Consider the following 18,493-nt stretch of genomic DNA (forward strand, 5'->3'; position numbering starts at 1 on the left):
ATGAAGGAAAAGCTGGTACAAAACTTTACTGGGATTTGTAAACTCAAGGTAGAACCTAAACAAAAACGCAGAATCTCCTGAGATTAGCTACACTGGAATAATAGCATAAATGGTCCCACATTGTTAAAACAATGGAAGGCTGTGACTGTAGTGGTTTGGCTGAAATGCTTTCCACCGGAAACAAAACTGAAGAACGTGCAGACTCCAAGTGCAGACTTGAGAATAAGTCAAACAGGCTGCAACTGAACTGTTTCCACCATGCAACAAGATGCACTGAGATAGACGACAGAAGCATCTGCAAATAAAGTGAATCAGATTGTCATACAGCATTGTGACAACTAATTATTCCAAAGTCAACTCTGCCATTAGAGGCTGAAGTGATTAGGAACTAAACAAGGTAAAACAAAATTCTGATAGCTCCACCTACCAAAGAAGAATAGTCATCAAAACAAGAAAGGGCATCAGGTCAAACAAGTGTGAACCTCCAGGGATCACTATTGAGGAAGTTGTTTCACATATAATGTAGTCATTGCAAGAGAACCAGAAAGCCCAAAATATTCATTATGTTTAAGTATTAAGTCTACCGACCTCACCACATATATACAGGGAGGATGAGAGCCAAGTTCCACTAACACAAATTAAAGACATGGCTGAAGCAACTCAGCAGCAGACATTACTAAGATGACACAAACAATGTGCAAAGATGCAAGATAATGGGGAGAAAAAAATCTGCTATTATCAGGAAGCCCAGTGAAAGACCTCTGGTACAACAGAGAACCACAACCTCAAACAAGCAGTAAGTCAAGTCAAGCAAACTACCTTGTCCCAATAAGCTACCACCCTTCCATGTCTAAACAGAAAACATTGCAGGAGGTCAGTGAATTTGTAAAGTCAAAGACCTGGAGGTTCAGCAGAGAAGAGATGGGGTCACGGTAAATGCTATAATATAAATAAATTTATGACAATAATAGAATAGCAAATACAAACACTCAGGTGATATGGGTTTTTTTTATTCGTTCATGGGATTCGGGTGCTGCTGGCTAGTCCAGCATTTATTGCCCATCCCAGAGGGCAGTAAAGAGTCAACCATATTGCTCTGGATCTGGAGTCAGATGTAAGAATGGTACTTTCCTTCCCGAAAGGACCTTATCGAATCAGATTTTTTTTTCCCCAACAATTGACAATGATTTCATGGTCATCATTTGACTCTTAATTCCAGATTTTGTTTACTGTATTCAAATTCTACCATCTGCCATTCTGGTCCCCAGATTATTTCTTGGGTTTCTGGAAATATATCAGCCTGATTGAGTGAGTGCAATAAGCACCAACCACATTGATGGTGTCCCTGGGACTCGGTCTGAGTAAAGGTGAAGATTGCGGGAGAACACACTTGAAATTAACTATGTTCTAATGGTTTTCTGGGATAATGTAGGTCATAATCATTTAATTTGTAAATAATGGCAGGAAGGAAATAAACTTCAAATTGTTTCCTCATCAAAACTTTTCTATTCAGACCAGAAGGTGAAAATCTTCAATTCTAAACCATTCTGAGATTTAAGTCACTTGCATACCAGTAACCAGCTTATGTAATCTGTACAAAGAGCAATGTATACAGTGTGTGATAAGCACAGATACGAGTAAGTGTGCATGTAATTCTAAGGGACAGAATTAACCTGCATTTAGAAAGGCAGGGACTAACCATGTAATATCAGTATGGTGTTGTGAAGGGGAGGTTGTGTCTGAACTTTTCAAACAAGTGACCAGTTATGTAGATGAAGGCAATAAACTTCAGCAAGACTTTTTAAAAAGTCGAACACAAGAAATTGATAGCAAAGATGGGATCCAAGGAAATTTGGCACATCGGACCAATAATTAGCTGTGGGTGTTTTGCTGATTGGAAGTCAATGTTCAGTAGAGTTGCACAGAGGTCAGTGTTGGGGCCCTAGCTATTTGTAGTTTATATCGATGTCTTAAACTAGAAAGTAGAAGGGTTAACCAGTACGTTTCCAGGCAACAGAAAAACAGGTGGAGTGTAAAATAGTGAGGATAAAAGCTTTACACTACACAAAATTAAGAACAGGCTGGATAGGCAGCCTGATCAGTGGCAACTGGAATTCTTTCTGATAAATATGAGGTAATGCACTTGGGAAGGACAAACAAGGCAAGGGAATACATGATGGATGGTAGGACCCTGGGAATCATTGAAGATCAAAGGGACATTTGTATACATTTATGTTGGTGTGTGTTGTCAGAGGATTGTGCACAAACCTTGAGCGGTGTATGTGTAGTGAGTGGTGTGTACGGTGAGTGTGTGCAGTGAGCAATGTGTGTGCAGGTGCAGTGCGCACGGTGAACAATGTGTCGGTGCAGTGAGCAGTGTGTGTGTGTATATTGAGCAGTGTGTGCGCGCACTGGGCAATGTGTGTGTGTGTGCAGTGAGCAGTGTGTGTGTCCAATGCAGTGTGTGTACAGTCAGCAGTGTGTGTGGGTGTGGTGTGCAGTGTGTGAGTGTGCGTGTGTGCGCAGTGAGCAGTGTGTGTGCGTGCAGTGATCAGTGGGTGTGTGCGCACTGAGTAGTGTGTGCACGTGTGGTGAGCAGTGTGTGTGTCTGCAGTGATCAGTGTGTGCGTGCGGTGAGCAGTGTGTGTGGATGCATTGAGCAATGTGTGTGTGTGCAGTGAGCAGTGTGTGTGCGAGCAGCGGCCAGTGTGTGTGTGTAGTGGCGTTGTGTGTGTAGTGGCGTTGTGTGTGCAGTGAGCAGTCAGTGAGTGCAGTGAGCAGTGTATGTGGGTGCAGTGAGCAGTGTATGTGGGTGCAGTGAGCAGTGCGTGTGGGTGCAGTAAGCAGTGCGTATGGGTGCAGTGAGCAGTGCGTATGGGTGCAGTGAGCAGTGAGTGAGTGCAGTGAGCAGTGTGTGTGGATGCAGTGAGCAGTCTGTGTGTGCAGTGGGCAGTGTGTGTTCAGTGAGCAGTGTGTGTGTGCAGTGAGCATTGTCGGTGCAGTGAGCAGTGTGTGAGTGCAGTGAGCAATGGGTGTGGGTGCAGTAAGCAGTGGGTTTGTGAGCAGTGAGTTTGTGTGCGCGGTGAGCAGTGTGTGTGCTGTGAGCAGTGTGTAGGTGCAGTATGCAGGTGTGCAGTGAATAGTGGGTATGGGATACAGTGAGCATGTGTGCAGTGAGCAGTGGGTGTGTGTGCACTGAGCAGTGGGTGTGGGTGCATTGAGCAGTGGATGTGGGTGCAGTGAGCAGTGGGTGTGTGTGCACGGTGAGCAGTGTGTGTGCAGTGAGCAGTGTGTGTGGGTGCAGTAAGCAGTGTGTGTGGGTGCAGTGAGTAGTGTGTGTCGGTGCCGTGAGCAGTGTGTGTGTGTGCTATGAGCAGTGTGTGTGCACGCGCGGTCATCAGTGTGTGTGGAAGCAGTCAGCAGTCTGTGTGTTCAGTGAGTAGTGTGTGTGGGTGCAGTGAGCAGTGAGTGAGTGCACTGAGCAGTGCGTATGGGTGCAGTGAGCAGTGTGCAGTGAGCAGTGGGTGTGGGGGCAGTGAGCAGTGGGTGTGGGTGTGGGTGCAGTGAGCTGGATGTGAGTGCAGTGAGCAGTGTGTGTGGGTGCAGTGAGCAGTGTGTGTGCAGTGAGCAGTGTGTCGGTGCAGTGAGCAGTGTGTCGGTGCAGTGAGCAGTGGGAGTGTGTGCAGTGTGTGTGAGTGCAATGAGCAGTGTGTATGTGCGCAGTGAGCAGTGTGTGTTCAGTGAGCAGTGGGTGTGGGTGCAGTGAGCAGTGTGTGCATGCAGTGAGCAGTGGGTGTGGGTGCAGTGATCAGTGTGTGTGGGTGCAGTGATCAGTGTGTGTGGGTGCAGTGAGCATTGTGTGGGGTTGCAGTGGCAGTGGGTGTGGATGCAGTGAGTAGTGGGTGTGTGTGCAATGAGCACTGGATATGGGTGCAGTGAGCAGGAGATGTGTGTACAAGTGGGCGCTGTGTGGGTACAGTGAGCTGTGTGTGTGTGCACAGTGAGCAGTGTGTGGGTGTAGTGAGCAGTGTATCTGTGTGCAGTGAGCAGTGTGTGTGTGTGTGCAGTCAACAATGTGTGTGGGTGCAGTGAGCAGTGTGTGTGGGTGCACTGAGCAGTGTATGGGCCCAGTTTGCAGTGTATGGGCCCAGTTTGCAGTGTATGGGCCCAGTGAGCAGTAGTGGGTGCAGTGAGCAGGGTGTGGGTCCAGTGAGCAGTGTATGGGCCCAGTGAGCAGTAGTGGGTGCAGTGAGCAGGGTGTGGGTCCAGTGAGCAGTAGTGGGTGCAGTGAGCAGTGTGTGTTTGCACTGTGAGCGGTATGTGCCTAGGGAGCAGCGTGTGTCCAGTGAGCATTCTGTGCACACACTGAGCAATGTGTGCACGCACAGTGAGCAATGTAGCGTTGTGTGTGTGCATATGCAGTGAGTGGTGCATGTCTGTCTGTACAGTGAGTATTGTGTGTGCGCATCTGTGTGCAATGAGTGGTGTGTATGTGTGTCTCTCTATGTAGAATGAGTGGTCTGTACAAAGTGAGCAGTGAACACAGTAACGTGTGTGCAAGGAACGGTGTATGTAGGCATCAGTGTGTAATGAATGATGTGTGTGTGTGTGTGCAGAAAGCAGTATGTGTGTGTACAATGAGTAGTGTCTAAGTGTGTATGTATCAGTGTGCAATGAGTGGTTTGTGCTCAGTAAGCAGTGTGTAGGTGTCCAGTGAGTAGTGTGCGTGCATGCATTGAGTGGCCTAGTGTGTGTAGTGAGCAGTGTGTGCATGGAGAATTGTGTGCGTGCAGTGAGCGGTGTGTGTGTCCAGTGAATAGTGTATGTGTTGAATGAGTTGTACAGTGTGACAGTGTACAGTGAGCAGTGTGTCCATCCAAAGAGTGGTGTGTGTGTGTGCAGTGACTTGTGCATACCCGGAGAATATCATACGTGTCCAGTAAGCGGTCTGTGTGCACTGTGAATAGTGTGTGCACGTGCAGTGAGTGGTGTAGAGTTGTGTGTGTTTGTGCAGCGAATGGTGTGTGTGTGTGTGTGTGCGTGTGTCCGCATGCGCAGTGAGTATTGTGTACCGTGAATGGTGTGTGTGCATCTGCGTGCAATAAACAATCTGCACAGTGAGCATTGTATACAGTGAGCAGTGAGTGTTCTCTGTGCAATGAGTGATGTGTATATGTGTCTCTCTCCATGTACACTGAGTAGTCAGTACACAGTGAGCAGACCAGGGTGTTTGCAATGAACAATGTATGTAGACATCAGTGTGTAGTGAACGGTATGTGTAGGCATCAGTATGTAGTGAGCAGCGTGTGTATTTGTGTAGTCAGCATTATGTGTATGTTTGCATTTCGTAAGTGTTCTGTGTTTGTGCTTCTGCAGTGAGTGCTGCATGTGTGCAGTGTGTCTGTGTGCAGTGAGTAATGTTTGCATGTTCACTGTTTGGTGGGTATGTGTACATTGAGTGGTGTGTGTGCACATTGAGTATTGTGCATGTGTGAAATGAATGGTGTATGCAGTGAACAGTGTATGTGCATGCACAGTGAGCAGTATAGGGGTATGTGTCTGTATAGTGACCAATATGTGTGCAGTGAATGCTATGTGTGTATCTATGTGCAATGAGAGGTCTGTGCACAGTGAGCATTGTCTGCACTGAGTGATGTGTGTGCAGAGAGGGGTGTGCATACACAGCAAGCTGTGTCTGTGTTATGAGTGGTCTGTGCACAGTGAGCAGTGTGTGGGTGCCGTGAGTGGTGTGTGTTTGCAGTGAGCACTGTGTGCACAGAGTGAGCGGTGTGTGCAGGCAGTGAATGGTGTAGGTGTGTGTGTGCATTTATGTGCGTGTGCAATGAGCGATGTCAGTGCAGTGAGCGGTGTGTATAGTGAGCTTTGTGTGCACATTGAGCTGGGTGTTCAGTGAGTGGTTACTATATGTGTGTATCTATGTGCAATGAGCGGCGTGTGCTCAGTCAGCGGTGTGTTCAGTGAACAGAGTTAGGAGGGATTGGAGTGTACAGTGAATGGAGTGTGTTGTAATCAGACTATGTAGTGAATGGAGACAGCAGCGAGTGGAGTGTACAGTGAGCAGAGTGCACAGTGAAAGGGGCTTGTAGGAAGCATAGTCTGTAGTGAACGAGGTGTGTAGGAGATTGGTGTCTGCATGGATCAGGGATTGTCGGGATCAGTATGTGCAGGGATCACGATGTGTTGAAAGTGGATTCATCAGTGAACCAGGTTTGCAGGCAGTGGTCTCTAGGAGCCAAGAGCAGATGGAGTGTATCAGGATCAGTGTCTGCGGTGGGTGCAGTGCGTCGGGATCAGTGTCTGCGGTGAGTGCAGTGTGTCTGGATCAGTGTCTGCGGTGGGTGCAGTGCATCGGGATCAGTGTCTGCGGTGGGTGCAGTGTGTCGGGATCAGTATCTGCGGTGAGTGCAGTGTGTCGGGATCAGTGTCTGCGGTGGGTGCAGTGCGTCGGGATCAGTGTCGGCAGTGAGTGCAGTGTGTCGGGATCAGTGTCTGCGGTGAGTGCAGTGTGTCGGGATCAGTGTCTGCGGTGAGTGCAGTGTGTCGGGATCAGTGTCTGCGGTGAGTGCAGTGTGTCGGGATCAGTATCTGCGGTGAGTGCAGTGTGTCGGGATCAGTATCTGGGAGGAGTGCAGTGTGTCGGGATCAGTGTCTGCGGTGAATGCAGTGTGTCGGGATCAGTATCTGGGAGGAGTGCAGTGTGTCGGGATCAGTGTCTGCGGTGAATGCAGTGTGTCGGGATCAGTATCTGGGAGGAGTGCAGTGTGTCGGGATCAGTGTCTGCGGTGAATGCAGTGTGTCGGGATCAGTATCTGGGAGGAGTGCAGTGTGTCGGGATCAGTGTCTGCGGTGAATGCAGTGTGTCGGGATCAGTATCTGGGAGGAGTGCAGTGTGTCGGGATCAGTGTCTGCGGTGAATGCAGTGTGTCGGGATCAGTATCTGGGAGGAGTGCAGTGTGTCGGGATCAGTGTCTGCGGTGAATGCAGTGTGTCGGGATCAGTATCTGGGAGGAGTGCAGTGTGTCGGGATCAGTGTCTGCGGTGAATGCAGTGTGTCGGGATCAGTATCTGGGAGGAGTGCAGTGTGTCGGGATCAGTGTCTGCGGTGAATGCAGTGTGTCGGGATCAGTATCTGGGAGGAGTGCAGTGTGTCGGGATCAGTCTGGGGGGAGTGCAGTGTGTCGGGATCAGTGTCTGCGGTGAGTGCAGTGTGTCGGGATCAGTGTCTGCGGTGAATGCAGTGTGTCGGGATCAGTATCTGGGAGGAGTGCAGTGTGTCGGTGCAGTGTTTCGGGATCAGTGTCTGCGGTGAGTGCAGTGCGTCTGGATCAGTGTCTGCAGTGAGCGCAGTGCGTCGGGATCAGTATCTGCGGTTAGTGCAGTGCGTCGGGATCAGTGTCTGCGGTGAGTGCAGTGTGTCGGGATCAGTGTCTGCGGTGAGTGCAGTGTGTCGGGATCAGTGTCTGCGGTGAGTGCAGTGTGTCGGGATCACTGTCTGTGGTGAGTGCAGTGAGTCGGGATCAGTGTCTGGGGTGGGTGCAGTGTATCGGGATCAGTGTCTGCGGTGGGTGCAGTGTATCGGGATCAGTGTCTGTGGTGAGTGCAGTGTGTCGGGATCAGTGTCTGCGGTGGGTGCAGTGTATCGGGGTCAGTGTCTGCGGTGAGTGCTGTGTGTCGGGGTCAGTATCTGCGGTGAGTGCAGTGTGTCGGGGTCAGTGTCTGCGGTGAGTGCAGTGTGTCGGGGTCAGTGTCTGCGGTGAGTGCAGTGTGTCGGGTCAGTGTCTGCGGTGAGTGCAGTGTGTCGGGATCAGTGTCTGCGGTGAGTGCAGTGTGTCGGGATCAGTGTCTGGGGGGAGTGCAGTGTTTCGGGATCAGTGTCTGCGGTGAGTGCAGTGTGTCGGGATCAGTGTGTGCGGTGAGTGCAGTGCGTCTGGATCAGTGTCTGCGGTGAGTGCAGTGCGTCTGGATCAGTGTCTGCAGTGAGCGCAGTGCGTCGGGATCAGTTTCTGCGGTTAGTGCAGTGCGTCGGGATCAGTATCTGCGGTGAGTGCAGTGTGTCGGGATCAGTGTCTGCGGTGAGTGCAGTGCGTCTAGATCAGTGTCTGCGGTGAGTGCAGTGCGTCTGGATCAGTGTCTGCAGTGAGCGCAGTGCGTCGGGATCAGTATCTGCGGTTAGTGCAGTGCGTCGGGACCAGTATCTGCGGTGAGTGCAGTGCGTCGGGATCAGTGTCTGCCGTGATTGCAGTGTGTCGGGATCAGTGTCTGCGGTGAGTGCAGTGCATTGGGATCAGTATCTGCGGTGAGTACAGTGTGTCGGGATCAGTATCTGCGGTGAGTGCAGTGCGTCGGGATCAGTATCTGCGGTGAGTGCAGTATGTCGGGATCAGTGTCCGCGGTGAGTGCAGTGCGTCGGGTTCAGTGTCTGGGGGGAGTGCAGTGCATCGGGATCAGTGTCAGTGGTGAGTGCAGTGTGTCGGGATGAGTGTCTGCGGTGCGTGCAGTGCGTCTGTCTCAATGTCTGCGGTGAGTACAGTGCGTCTGGATCAGTGTCTGCGGTGGGTGTAGTGTGTCGGGAACAGTGTCTGCGGTGGGTGCAGTGCATCGGGATCAGTGTCTGCGGTGAGTGCAGTGTGTCGGGATCAGTGTCGGCGGTGAGTGCAGTGCGTCGGGATCAGTGTCTGCAGTGAGTGCAGTGCGTCTGGATCAGTGTCTGCGGTGGGTGTAGTGCGTCGGGAGCAGCGTCTGCGGTGAGTGCAGTGCATTGGGATCAGTGTCTGCAGTGCATCGGGATCAGTGTCTGCAGTGAGTGCAGTGCGTCTGGCTCAGTGTCTGCGGTGAGTGCAGTGTGTCGGGATCAGTGTCTGCGGTGAGTGCAGTGCATTGGGATCAGTGTCTGCAGTGAGTGCAGTGCGTCTGGATCAGTGTCTGCGGTGAGTGCAGTGTGTCGGGATCAGTGTCTGCGGTGACTGCAGTGCATCGGGATCAGTGTCAGCGGTGACTGCAGTGCATCGGGATCAGTGTCTGCAGTGAGTGCAGTGCGTCTGGATCAGTGTCTGCGGTGGGTGTAGTGCGTCGGGAGCAGCGTCTGCGGTGAGTGCAGTGCGTTGGGATCAGTGTCTGCAGTGCATCGGGATCAGTGTCTGCAGTGTGTCGGGATCAGTGTCTGCGGTGGGTGCAGTGTGTCGGGATCAGTGTCTGCAGTGGGTGCAGTGTGTCGGGATCAGTGTCTGCGGTGAGTGCAGTGCGTCAGGATCAGTGTCTGCGGTGAGTGCAGTGTGTCGGGATCAGTGTCTGCAGTGAGTGCAGTGCGTCATGATCAGTGGCTGCAGTGGGTGCAGTGCGTCGGGATCAGTGTCTGCAGTGAGTGCAGTGCGTCATGATCAGTGGCTGCAGTGCGTCGGGATCAGTGTCTGCAGTGAGTGCAGTGTGTCGGGATCAGTGTCTGCAGTGGGTGTAGTGTGTCAAGATCAGTGGCTGCAGTGGGTGCAATGCGGCAGGATCAGTGTCTGCGGTGAGTGTAGTGCGTCGGGATCAGTGTCTGCAGTGGGTGTAGTGCGTCGGGATCAGTGTCTGCAGTGGGTGTAGTGCGTCGGGACCAGTGTCTGCGGTGAGTGCAGTGCGTCAAGATCAGTGTCTGCGGTGGGTGCAGTGCGTCGGGATCAGTTTCTGCAGTGGGTGTAGTGCGTCGGGATCAGTGTCTGCAGTGGGTGTAGTGCGTCGGGATCAGTGTCTGCAGTGGGTGCAGTGCGTCAAGATCAGTGGCTGCAGTGGGTGTAGTGCGTCGGGATCAGTGTCTGCGGTGGGTGCAGTAGTGCGTCGGGATCAGTGTCTGCGGTGGGTGCAGTACGTTAAGATCAGTGGCTGCAGTGCGTCGGGATCAGTGTCTGCAGTGGGTGCAGTACGTTAAGATCAGTGGCTGCAGTGCGTCGGGATCAGTGTCTGCAGTGGGTGCAGTGCGTCAAGATCAGTGGCTGCAGTGGGTGTAGTGCGTCGGGATCAGTGTCTGCGGTGGGTGCAGTACGTCAAGATCAGTGGCTGCAGTGCGTCGGGATCAGTGTCTGCAGTGGGTGCAGTGCGTCAAGATCAGTGGCTGCAGTGCGTCGGGATCAGTGTCTGCAGTGGGTGTAGTGTGTCGGGATCAGTGTCTGCGGTGGGTGCAGTGCGTCGGGAGCAGTGTCTGCGGGGTGTGCAGTGCGTCGGGATCAGTGTCTGCGGTGGGTGCAGTGCGTCGGGAGCAGTGTCTGCGGGGTGTGCAGTGCGTCAGGATCAGTGTCTGCGGTGAGTGCAGTGTGTCGGGATCAGTGTCTGCGGTGAGTGCAGTGTGTCGGGATCAGTATCTGCGGTGAGTGCAGTGTGTCGGGATCAGTGTCTGTGGGGAGTGCAGTGTGTCGGGATCAGTGTCTGCGGGGTGTGCAGTGCGTCAGGATCAGTGTCTGCGGTGAGTGCAGTGTGTCGGGATCAGTGTCTGCGGTGAGTGCAGTGTGTCGGGATCAGTGTCTGCGGTGAGCGCAGTGTGTCGGGATCAGTGTCTGCGGTGAGTGACGTGTGTCGGGATCAGTATCTGCGGTGAGTACAGTGTGTCGGGATCAGTGTCTGTGGGGAGTGCAGTGTGTCGGGATCAGTGTCTGGGAGGAGTGCAGTGTGTCGGGATCAGTATCTGGGAGGAGTGCAGTGTGTCGGGATCAGTCTGGGGGGAGTGCAGTGCGTCGGGATCAGTGTCTGCAGTGAGTGCAGTGTGTCGGGATCAGTGTCTGGGAGGAGTGCAGTGTGTCGGGATCAGTCTGGGGGGAGTGCAGTGCGTCGGGATCAGTGTCTGCGGTGAGTGCAGTGCGTCAGGATCAGTGTCTGCAGTGGATGCAGTGCATCGGGATCAGTCTCTGCAGTGGGTGCAGTGCGTCGGGATCAGTCTCTGCAGTGGGTGCAGTGCGTCGGGATCAGTCTCTGCAGTGGGTGCAGTGCGTCGGGATCAGTCTCTGCAGTGGGTGCAGTGCGTTGGGGTCAGTCTCTGCAGTGGGTGCAGTGCGTCGGGATCAGTGGCTGCGGTGAGTGCAGTGTGTCGGGATCAGTGTCTGGGAGGAGTGCAGTGTGTCGGGATCAGTCTGGGGGGAGTGCAGTGCGTCGGGATCAGTGTCTGCATTGAGTGCCGTGCTTCGGGATCAGTGTCTGCAGTGGGTGCAGTGCGTCGGGATCAGTCTCTGCAGTGGGTGCAGTGCGTTGGGATCAGTCTCTGCAGTGGGTGCAGTGCGTCAAGATCAGTGGCTGCAGTGCGTCGGGATCAGTGTCTGCGGTGAGTGCAGTGCGTCAGGACCAGTGTCTGCAGTGGATGCAGTGCATCGGGATCAGTCTCTGCAGTGGGTGCAGTGCGTCGGGATCAGTCTCTGCAGTGGGTGCAGTGCCTCAAGATCAGTGGCTGCAGTGCGTCGGGATCAGTGTCTGCGGTGAGTGCAGTGCGTCGGGATCAGTGTCTGCGGTGAGTGCAGTGCTTCAGGATCAGTGTCTGCGGTGAGTGCAGTGCGTCAGGATCAGTGTCTGCAGTGGATGCAGTGCATCGGGATCAGTCTCTGCAGTGGGTGCAGTGCGTCGGGATCAGTGGCTGCGGTGAGTGCAGTGTGTCGGGATCAGTGTCCGCATTGAGTGCAGTGAGTCGGGATCAGTGTCTGTGGTGAGTGCAGGGCGTCGGAAGCAGTGTCTGCGGGAAGTGCACTGTGTCGGGATCAATGTCTGCAGTGTGTGCAGTTTGTTCGGATCAGTGTCTGCAGTGAATATGCTTTGTAGAGTGCAGTCTGTCGTGAATTGGTTGTGTTGGGAGCAGTGTCTGCAGTGAACCAAATGTGTAGAAACTGGAATGTGTAGTGAATGGGATATTTAGGTGTCTATGGAGTGGAGATACAGTGAATGAAGTGTGTACGGAGCAGTGTGGAGGAAACGGAGTTTGCAGTGAGTAGAGTGTACAGAATAAGAATGTGTAAGGAGCACAGTGTGCAGTGAGCTGAGACTGCAATCAGTGGAGTATACAGGGAGTGAAGCATACAGGGAGTGGAGCATACAGGGAATGGAGTATGCAGTGAAGTTCTTATTTGCTTTCTGATAGTGCAGTCCAAGCTGTGCTCTGCTCTCTCGCCTCTCATTGATGGAGCTGTCATGTTTAATGATGAGCTGATGAACCTGTTCCACGGGGTTAAGTGCCAATGATTTGACTGTTGTATTCTGCAGTTTCCATTCGCAGGATATAAGGGATGATACTGTCAATCTGAACATTCCCAATCAGTCCAGTGAAGAAGAGCTCCTCCGTGATGCTGGAATTCATCAATCGAAGAGCCGGCAGGCGGAGAAGAATTCGGGCCAATCTGTCAAGTTAAATCAACATTAATTGATTCAAGATCTTTTGTTTTCACTTATCTATCCTGCTCATTTTAACAACATATTGATGCTTTAAGCTGCACTATGCATGATTTTGAAATGAATGAACTGATTCCCCAATCCTCACGTTTTATATTTACAGACAGCTGTGCTGACTCTACCACTCACTGTATCCCAACAACTCTGAATCAATGCTCTCCTTATTTACAATGTTACATTACATTTTCAGTCTCACTACAGGTGTCTGTTGTTACTGTTTAATATTTGATTTAATAATGACATAGAAAATAAAAGCAATTGTAGGCCTTTCAGCCCTTTGAGCCTTCTCCATTATTCAGTCTAATAATTGCTGATCATTCAGCTCTGTAACTTGTTCCCACTTTCACCCCATAGCCTTTGAACCCTTTAGCCCTAAGAAATATATCTAACTTCCAAACATTCAACGTTTAGCCTCAAACACTTCTTGTGGCACAGAATTCCACAGAATCTCCACTCTCTGTATGAAGGAAGGTCTCGTCATCTCAGTCCTAAATGGCCTCCCCTGGATAACGATATAAGACTGTGAGCCCTGGTTCTCAATTCCCCAGTCATTGGAAACATCCTTCTTGCATCTATTCTCTTTAGTCTTGTTAACGTTTTACAGATTTCCGTTAGATCCCTTCTTATTCTTCTCAACGCCAGTGAATATAATCCCAAGTGATCCAGTCTCTCTTCACACATCATCCCAGGTATCAGTCTGGTAAGCAATCCCTCCATCATCACAACAACCTTCCTAAGACGAAAAGGCCAAAATTAAACACTATACTGCAGGTCTTCTCTCACCAAAGCCCTACACATTCGCAGCAAGACATACCTGGTCTTGTACTCAATTTCTCTCAGTATGAAGTGCAACAACACATTTGCCTTCTTTACCACACTCATTGGGAAATACCATTTCAACTGCTTCCCCATCTCTTTGCTTAAATACAGAGCTCTCTGCCATCTAACTGCTCTTTCCTTTAAATCCCTCTCATTGATCCTTGAAGTAATTGATTTGAGACAATTTCTACACGATCTACTTCATAAATTGTGTCAAGAGCTGAGCTGATGAAATCTACAATTCCTGGTACTCTCAGTTCAAAGCACCATTTCAGAACAAACCTGATGCTGACTATTGTGAGAATATGGAAGCTGCTAGATCCTACCTGTAGCTATCTTCAGGATATGTTTTTTGCACATAATCCTGCAGCTCCATTTGTGCTTTGCCTTGAAACTTTCCAATTTGACTGGTACTATTGAGACCTGGGTGATCTGCAGCAGAACAGTAAAGGGTAAGTTAATAAATATGGAAGAAAATCCTCTAATCTCCACAAAGAATCTTGATTTCTGAAGTAAAATGTGAAATGAACACCAATAGCAAGAGATAAATGGCTGCATATTGGGAAAATGTAAAATGATGTATTGATGCAAACTTACACTAATTCTCAAATGTACCAAGGCAAGCTGATATGTTGGTTTGGGGTTTGTAAGTGCAAGAACAGAATAGAAAAGAGTTTCTCTCAAACTGAAATTAGGCCTCAGCTCGGAGCCATGGAAATAATTCTGGGCTCCAGACATCAGGGTTGATGGAAGAACTTTCGAGAGGAGTGGCTTGTGACCAGATATGAGGAACTTCAGCTACGAAGAGAAATTGCTTTGTTTGCTTGGAAGAGAGGTGACCTGATGACATTTTTTTTTTAACATGATGAGAGCTTTTAATGGAGCTAATAAAGCTTTCTTTCTATGATCGAATTATAAATTAAAATCATTGACAAAGAACATAGATAGGAGATGGGAGAGAAATCTTTTACTTAAGACATGTCAGGTATATTAAGAATGTGTCATAGAGTCACAGACTGATACAACATGGAAAGAAACCCTTCAGCCCTTTGTGTCTGTACCAGTCATCAAACACCCATCTACACCAGATACGCACTAATCTCTGGGTGAGAAACTTTTTCCTCAAGTTCCCTTTAAACTTTCCTGAAATCTTTACTGAAATCTATGCCCCCTAGTTATTGATCTCTCTACTAAGGGGAGACATTTCTTCCTATCTACCCTTCATAATTCTGCACACTTCAATCAAGTCTCCATTCAGCCTTCTTTGTTAGATGACCAGAGACCATATAAGGTAGCAGCACAGGTACGCCATCTAGCTCATCGCATTCGTTTTACCAGTCAACGAGATCATAGCTGATCTAAATCCTCAAGTGCACTTTCTTGCCTTTTCCCAATATTCATGATTCCTCACTGATTGAAATTTGTCTACCTCAGCTTTGAATATACTTAACAACCCAGACTCTACAATCCCCTGCAGCAACGAATTTCACAGATTCATTGTCTTCTGAGTGGAGAAAATGCCCCTAATCTCTGTCACAATTGGGTGACCCCCTTACAATAAGCTTATGCCCTCTGGTCTTAGGCTCTCCCACAAGGGGAAGTAACTTTTCCACATCTACCCTATCAAATCCTCTAAGAATCTTTATTGTCTCAAAAAGGTTGCTTCTCATTCTTCTATTGAGCAGTATGATGATATGAATAAAGGTGCTAAAAACTTTGGTGAAGAAATTGCCAAGTCCAGATGGGACACATGCTAAATTGCTGACAGAGGTAAAGGAGCAATTCGCAGAGCTACTGACAGAAATTTCTGAACACAGGATTAGTTCCAGGGTCGTGGAGCATTGCAAATGTGACACCGTTGTTTAAGAAAGGGGCAAAAGATAACCCAGGATGGTACAGACCTATCAGTTTGACATCAATAGTGGGAAAACTGATAGATGACATAATACAGGACACAGTAAATATACTGTATTAGAGAAAAATAAGTTAATACTAGACAGTTAATATGGATTTGTCAAGGGTAGGCCACGTCTGACAAATTTAATCATGTTTTTGGAAGAAGTGATACAGGTGGTGGATGGGTTTATTGTTATGGATTTGTATATTTGGACTTTCAGAAAGCATTTGATATGGTGCCACATAGCAGGCTGGTTAACAAATTAGAAATTATTGGAAGCAATTCTGAGGGACAGAATTAATCTGCATTTGGATAGGAAGGGATTAATCAAGAACAGTCAGCACGCTCTTTTGGAGAGATGTCACGTCTGACCAATTTGATTGAATCTTTCAAAGGGATGATCAGGTATGTAGATAAGGGAAATACTTGTGATGACGCTTACTTGGACTTCGGCAAGACTTTGATAAGGTCCTACAGTGGAAACTAATAGCAAAGGTAAGAACTCATGGAACCCAAGGAAATTTGGCTAATTGGATCCACAATTGGCTTAGTGGCAGGAAGCAGATGGTGATGCTTGAGGGATATTTTGCTGAATGGAAGTATGCGTTCGCATGGTCAGTATTGGGGCCCTTGCTGTTTGTGGTAGATACAAATGATGATTTGAATATAGGAAGATTGATCAGTATGTTTGCAGATGAAAAAATATTGCAGACGGGTGATAAATGGTGAGGAAGATATCCTTAGATTACAGGAGGATATAGATGGACTGGTCAGATGGCAAATGGAATTCATTCCTGATAAGTGTGAGGTGGTGCACTTAGAATCAGAGAGTACAGAAGAGCCCTTTCCACCCAGCAAGTCTCTCCTACCAAAGCTACACAAAATCTACACCAGCCCTATTTTCCAGCACTCAACCTATCGTCTTTAATGTTATGACATTCCACGTGACCACCCAAGCACTTTATAAATGTGAGATTTCCAGCCTCAACTACTCTCCCTGCATTACATACCCCCACCACCCTCTGTGAGAAAAAGTTTTCTTTAAGTCTCCACTAAACTTCCTGCCCTTCACCTTAAAATTATGCCCCATTACTATTGAACCTTTGACTAATGGGAACTTTCTATCTATCCTGTCCATGTCCTTCATAATCGAATACAACCTCTATCAGAGTCCCCTCCTCAACTTTCTCTGTTCCAAAGATATATTTGCATAGGCTTGTGAGTTTCCATTATAAAGAGAGATTGTGCAATCTGGGCTGTTTTCCTTAGAGCAGTGGAGATTGAGAGGGGACATGATTGAGATGTATAAAATTATGAGGGACATAGATATGGCAGACAGGAAGAAACGTTGGAGGGATCAATGCCCAGGGGCCAAAGATTTAAGGTGAAGGCGGAAGGTTCAGAAGGGATGTGAGGAAAAACATTTTCATCTTGAGGGTGTGGGAATCTGGAACTCACTGAACATGAGGGTGGTAGAGACAGAAACCCTCATAACATTGAAGAAGTATTTAGATGTGCACTTGTAAATCCAAGGCATATAAGGCCATGGGCCAAGTGATGGAAGATGAGGTTAGAATAGTTAGCTGGTTGTTTTTGACTGCTGCAGACTCAGTAGGCCAAAGGGCCTTTATCTGTGCTGTAGACCTCTGACTCCTATAGACTGTAATATACTACCTAAGGAAAACATCTAATTCCTCTTTATAGCTGAATCATTCCAGCCAAGGCAACATCTGATGAATCTCCTCTGCATCCCTCCAGTGCAATCACATCCTTCCTGTCGTGCGGAGACCAGTCTGCAAACAGTACTCTAGCTGTGGCCTCAATATTATCTTATGCTGTTCCATCACAACCTCCCTGCTCTTGTCTTCAATGCAAGTAACCCTTATGCCTTCTTAACCACTTTATCTATCTATCTATCTATCCTGTTGTCTTCAAGGATCTATGGTGTTAGGGGATTCTATAGTCCGAGGTACAGACAGACGTTTCTGTGGCCAGCTGAGAAAAAGCAGAATGGTGTATTGTTTCCCTGGTGCCAGGATCAAGGATGTCTCAGAGAGGGTGCAGGGTGCAGAATGTTCTCATGGGGGAGAGGGGCCAGCAGGAGGTCATTGTCCACATTGGAATCAATGACAAAGGAAGGGAAAAGGTTGAGATTCTGAAGGGAGATTACAGAGAGTTAGCCAGAAATTTAAAAAGGAGGTCCTCAAGGGTAGTAATATCTGGATTACTCCCAGTGCTACAAGCTAGTGAGGGCAGGAATAGGAGGATAGAGCAGATGAATGCATGGCTGAGGAGCTGGTATATGGGAGAAGGATTCACATTTTTGGATCATTGGAATCTCTTTTGGGGTAGAAGTGACCTGAACAAGAAAGACGGATTGCATCTAAATTGGAAGGGGACTAATATACTGGCAGAGAAATTTGTTAGAACTGCTTGGGAGGATTTAAACTAGTAAGATGGCGGTGGTGGGTAGTGAGGAAAGAGATCGAACTGAGACTGGTACAGCCGAGAACAGAAGTGAGTCAAACAGTCAGGGCAGGCAGGGACAAGGTAGGACTAATAAATTAAACTGCATTTATTTCAATGCAAGGGGCCTAACAGGGAAGGCAGATGAGTTCAGGGCATGGTTAGGAACATTGGACTGGGATATCATAGCAATTACAGAAACATGGCTCAGGGATGGGCAGGACTTGCAGCTTAATGTTCCAGGATACAAATGCTACAGGAAGGATAGAAAGGGAGGCCAGAGAGGAGGGGAGTGGCATTTTTGATAAGGGATAGCATTACATCTGTGCTGAGGGAGGATATTCCCGGAAAATACATCCAGGGAAGTTATTTGTGTGGAACTGAGAAATAAGAAAGGGATGATCACCTTATTGGGATTGTATTATAGACCCCCCAATAGTCAGAGGGAAATTGAGAAACAAACTTGTAAGGAGATCTCAGCTATCTGTAAGAATAATAGGGTGGTTATGGTAGGGGATTTTAATTTTCCAAACATAGACTGGGACTGCCATGGTGTTTAGATTAGGTTTAGATGGAGAGGAATTTCTTAAGTGTGTACAAGACAATTTTCTGATTCAGTATGTGGATGTACCTACTAGAAAAGGTGCAAAACTTGACCTACTCTTGGGAAATAAGTCAGGGCAGGTGACTGAGGTGTCAGTGGGGGAGCACTTTGGGGCCAGTGACCATAATTCTATTCGTTTTAAAATAGTGATGGAAAAAGATAGACCAGATCTAAAAGTTGACGTTCTAAATTGGAGAAAGGCCAATTTTGACGGCATTAGGCAAGAACTTTTGAAAGCTGATTGGAGGCAGATGTTCGTAGGTAAAGGGACGGCTGGAAAATGGGAAGCC

The 18,493-nt window shown here is 48.8% G+C and overlaps 2 protein-coding genes across 2 annotated transcripts in view; one reads left to right on the forward strand and one right to left on the reverse strand.

Moving 5' to 3' along the window:
* The first annotated feature begins 8,392 nt into the window (after positions 1-8,392).
* On the forward strand, positions 8,393-11,524 carry LOC122559264. The gene is made up of 5 exons (XM_043708644.1): positions 8,393-8,413; positions 9,572-9,912; positions 10,055-10,139; positions 10,849-10,862; positions 11,254-11,524. Exons 1-5 carry the CDS (start codon positions 8,393-8,395, stop codon positions 11,522-11,524), a joined length of 732 nt encoding a protein of 243 aa, XP_043564579.1.
* A 590-nt stretch (positions 11,525-12,114) lies between these two features.
* Positions 12,115-18,493, reverse strand: part of nr2c2 (nuclear receptor subfamily 2, group C, member 2) — a 195,336-nt gene continuing 188,957 nt past the window's right edge. The window contains exons 14-15 of the mRNA XM_043708418.1: positions 13,563-13,668; positions 12,115-12,365 (exon numbers count right to left, since the gene is read on the reverse strand). Coding sequence (XP_043564353.1) covers positions 12,197-12,365; positions 13,563-13,668 — 275 coding nt within the window. The 3' untranslated portion in view covers positions 12,115-12,196. The remainder of the gene's footprint in view (positions 12,366-13,562; positions 13,669-18,493) is intronic.

The sequence above is a fragment of the Chiloscyllium plagiosum genome, chromosome 18 (genome assembly GCF_004010195.1).
Source record: "Chiloscyllium plagiosum isolate BGI_BamShark_2017 chromosome 18, ASM401019v2, whole genome shotgun sequence".
Taxonomy (NCBI): Eukaryota; Metazoa; Chordata; class Chondrichthyes; order Orectolobiformes; family Hemiscylliidae; genus Chiloscyllium; species Chiloscyllium plagiosum.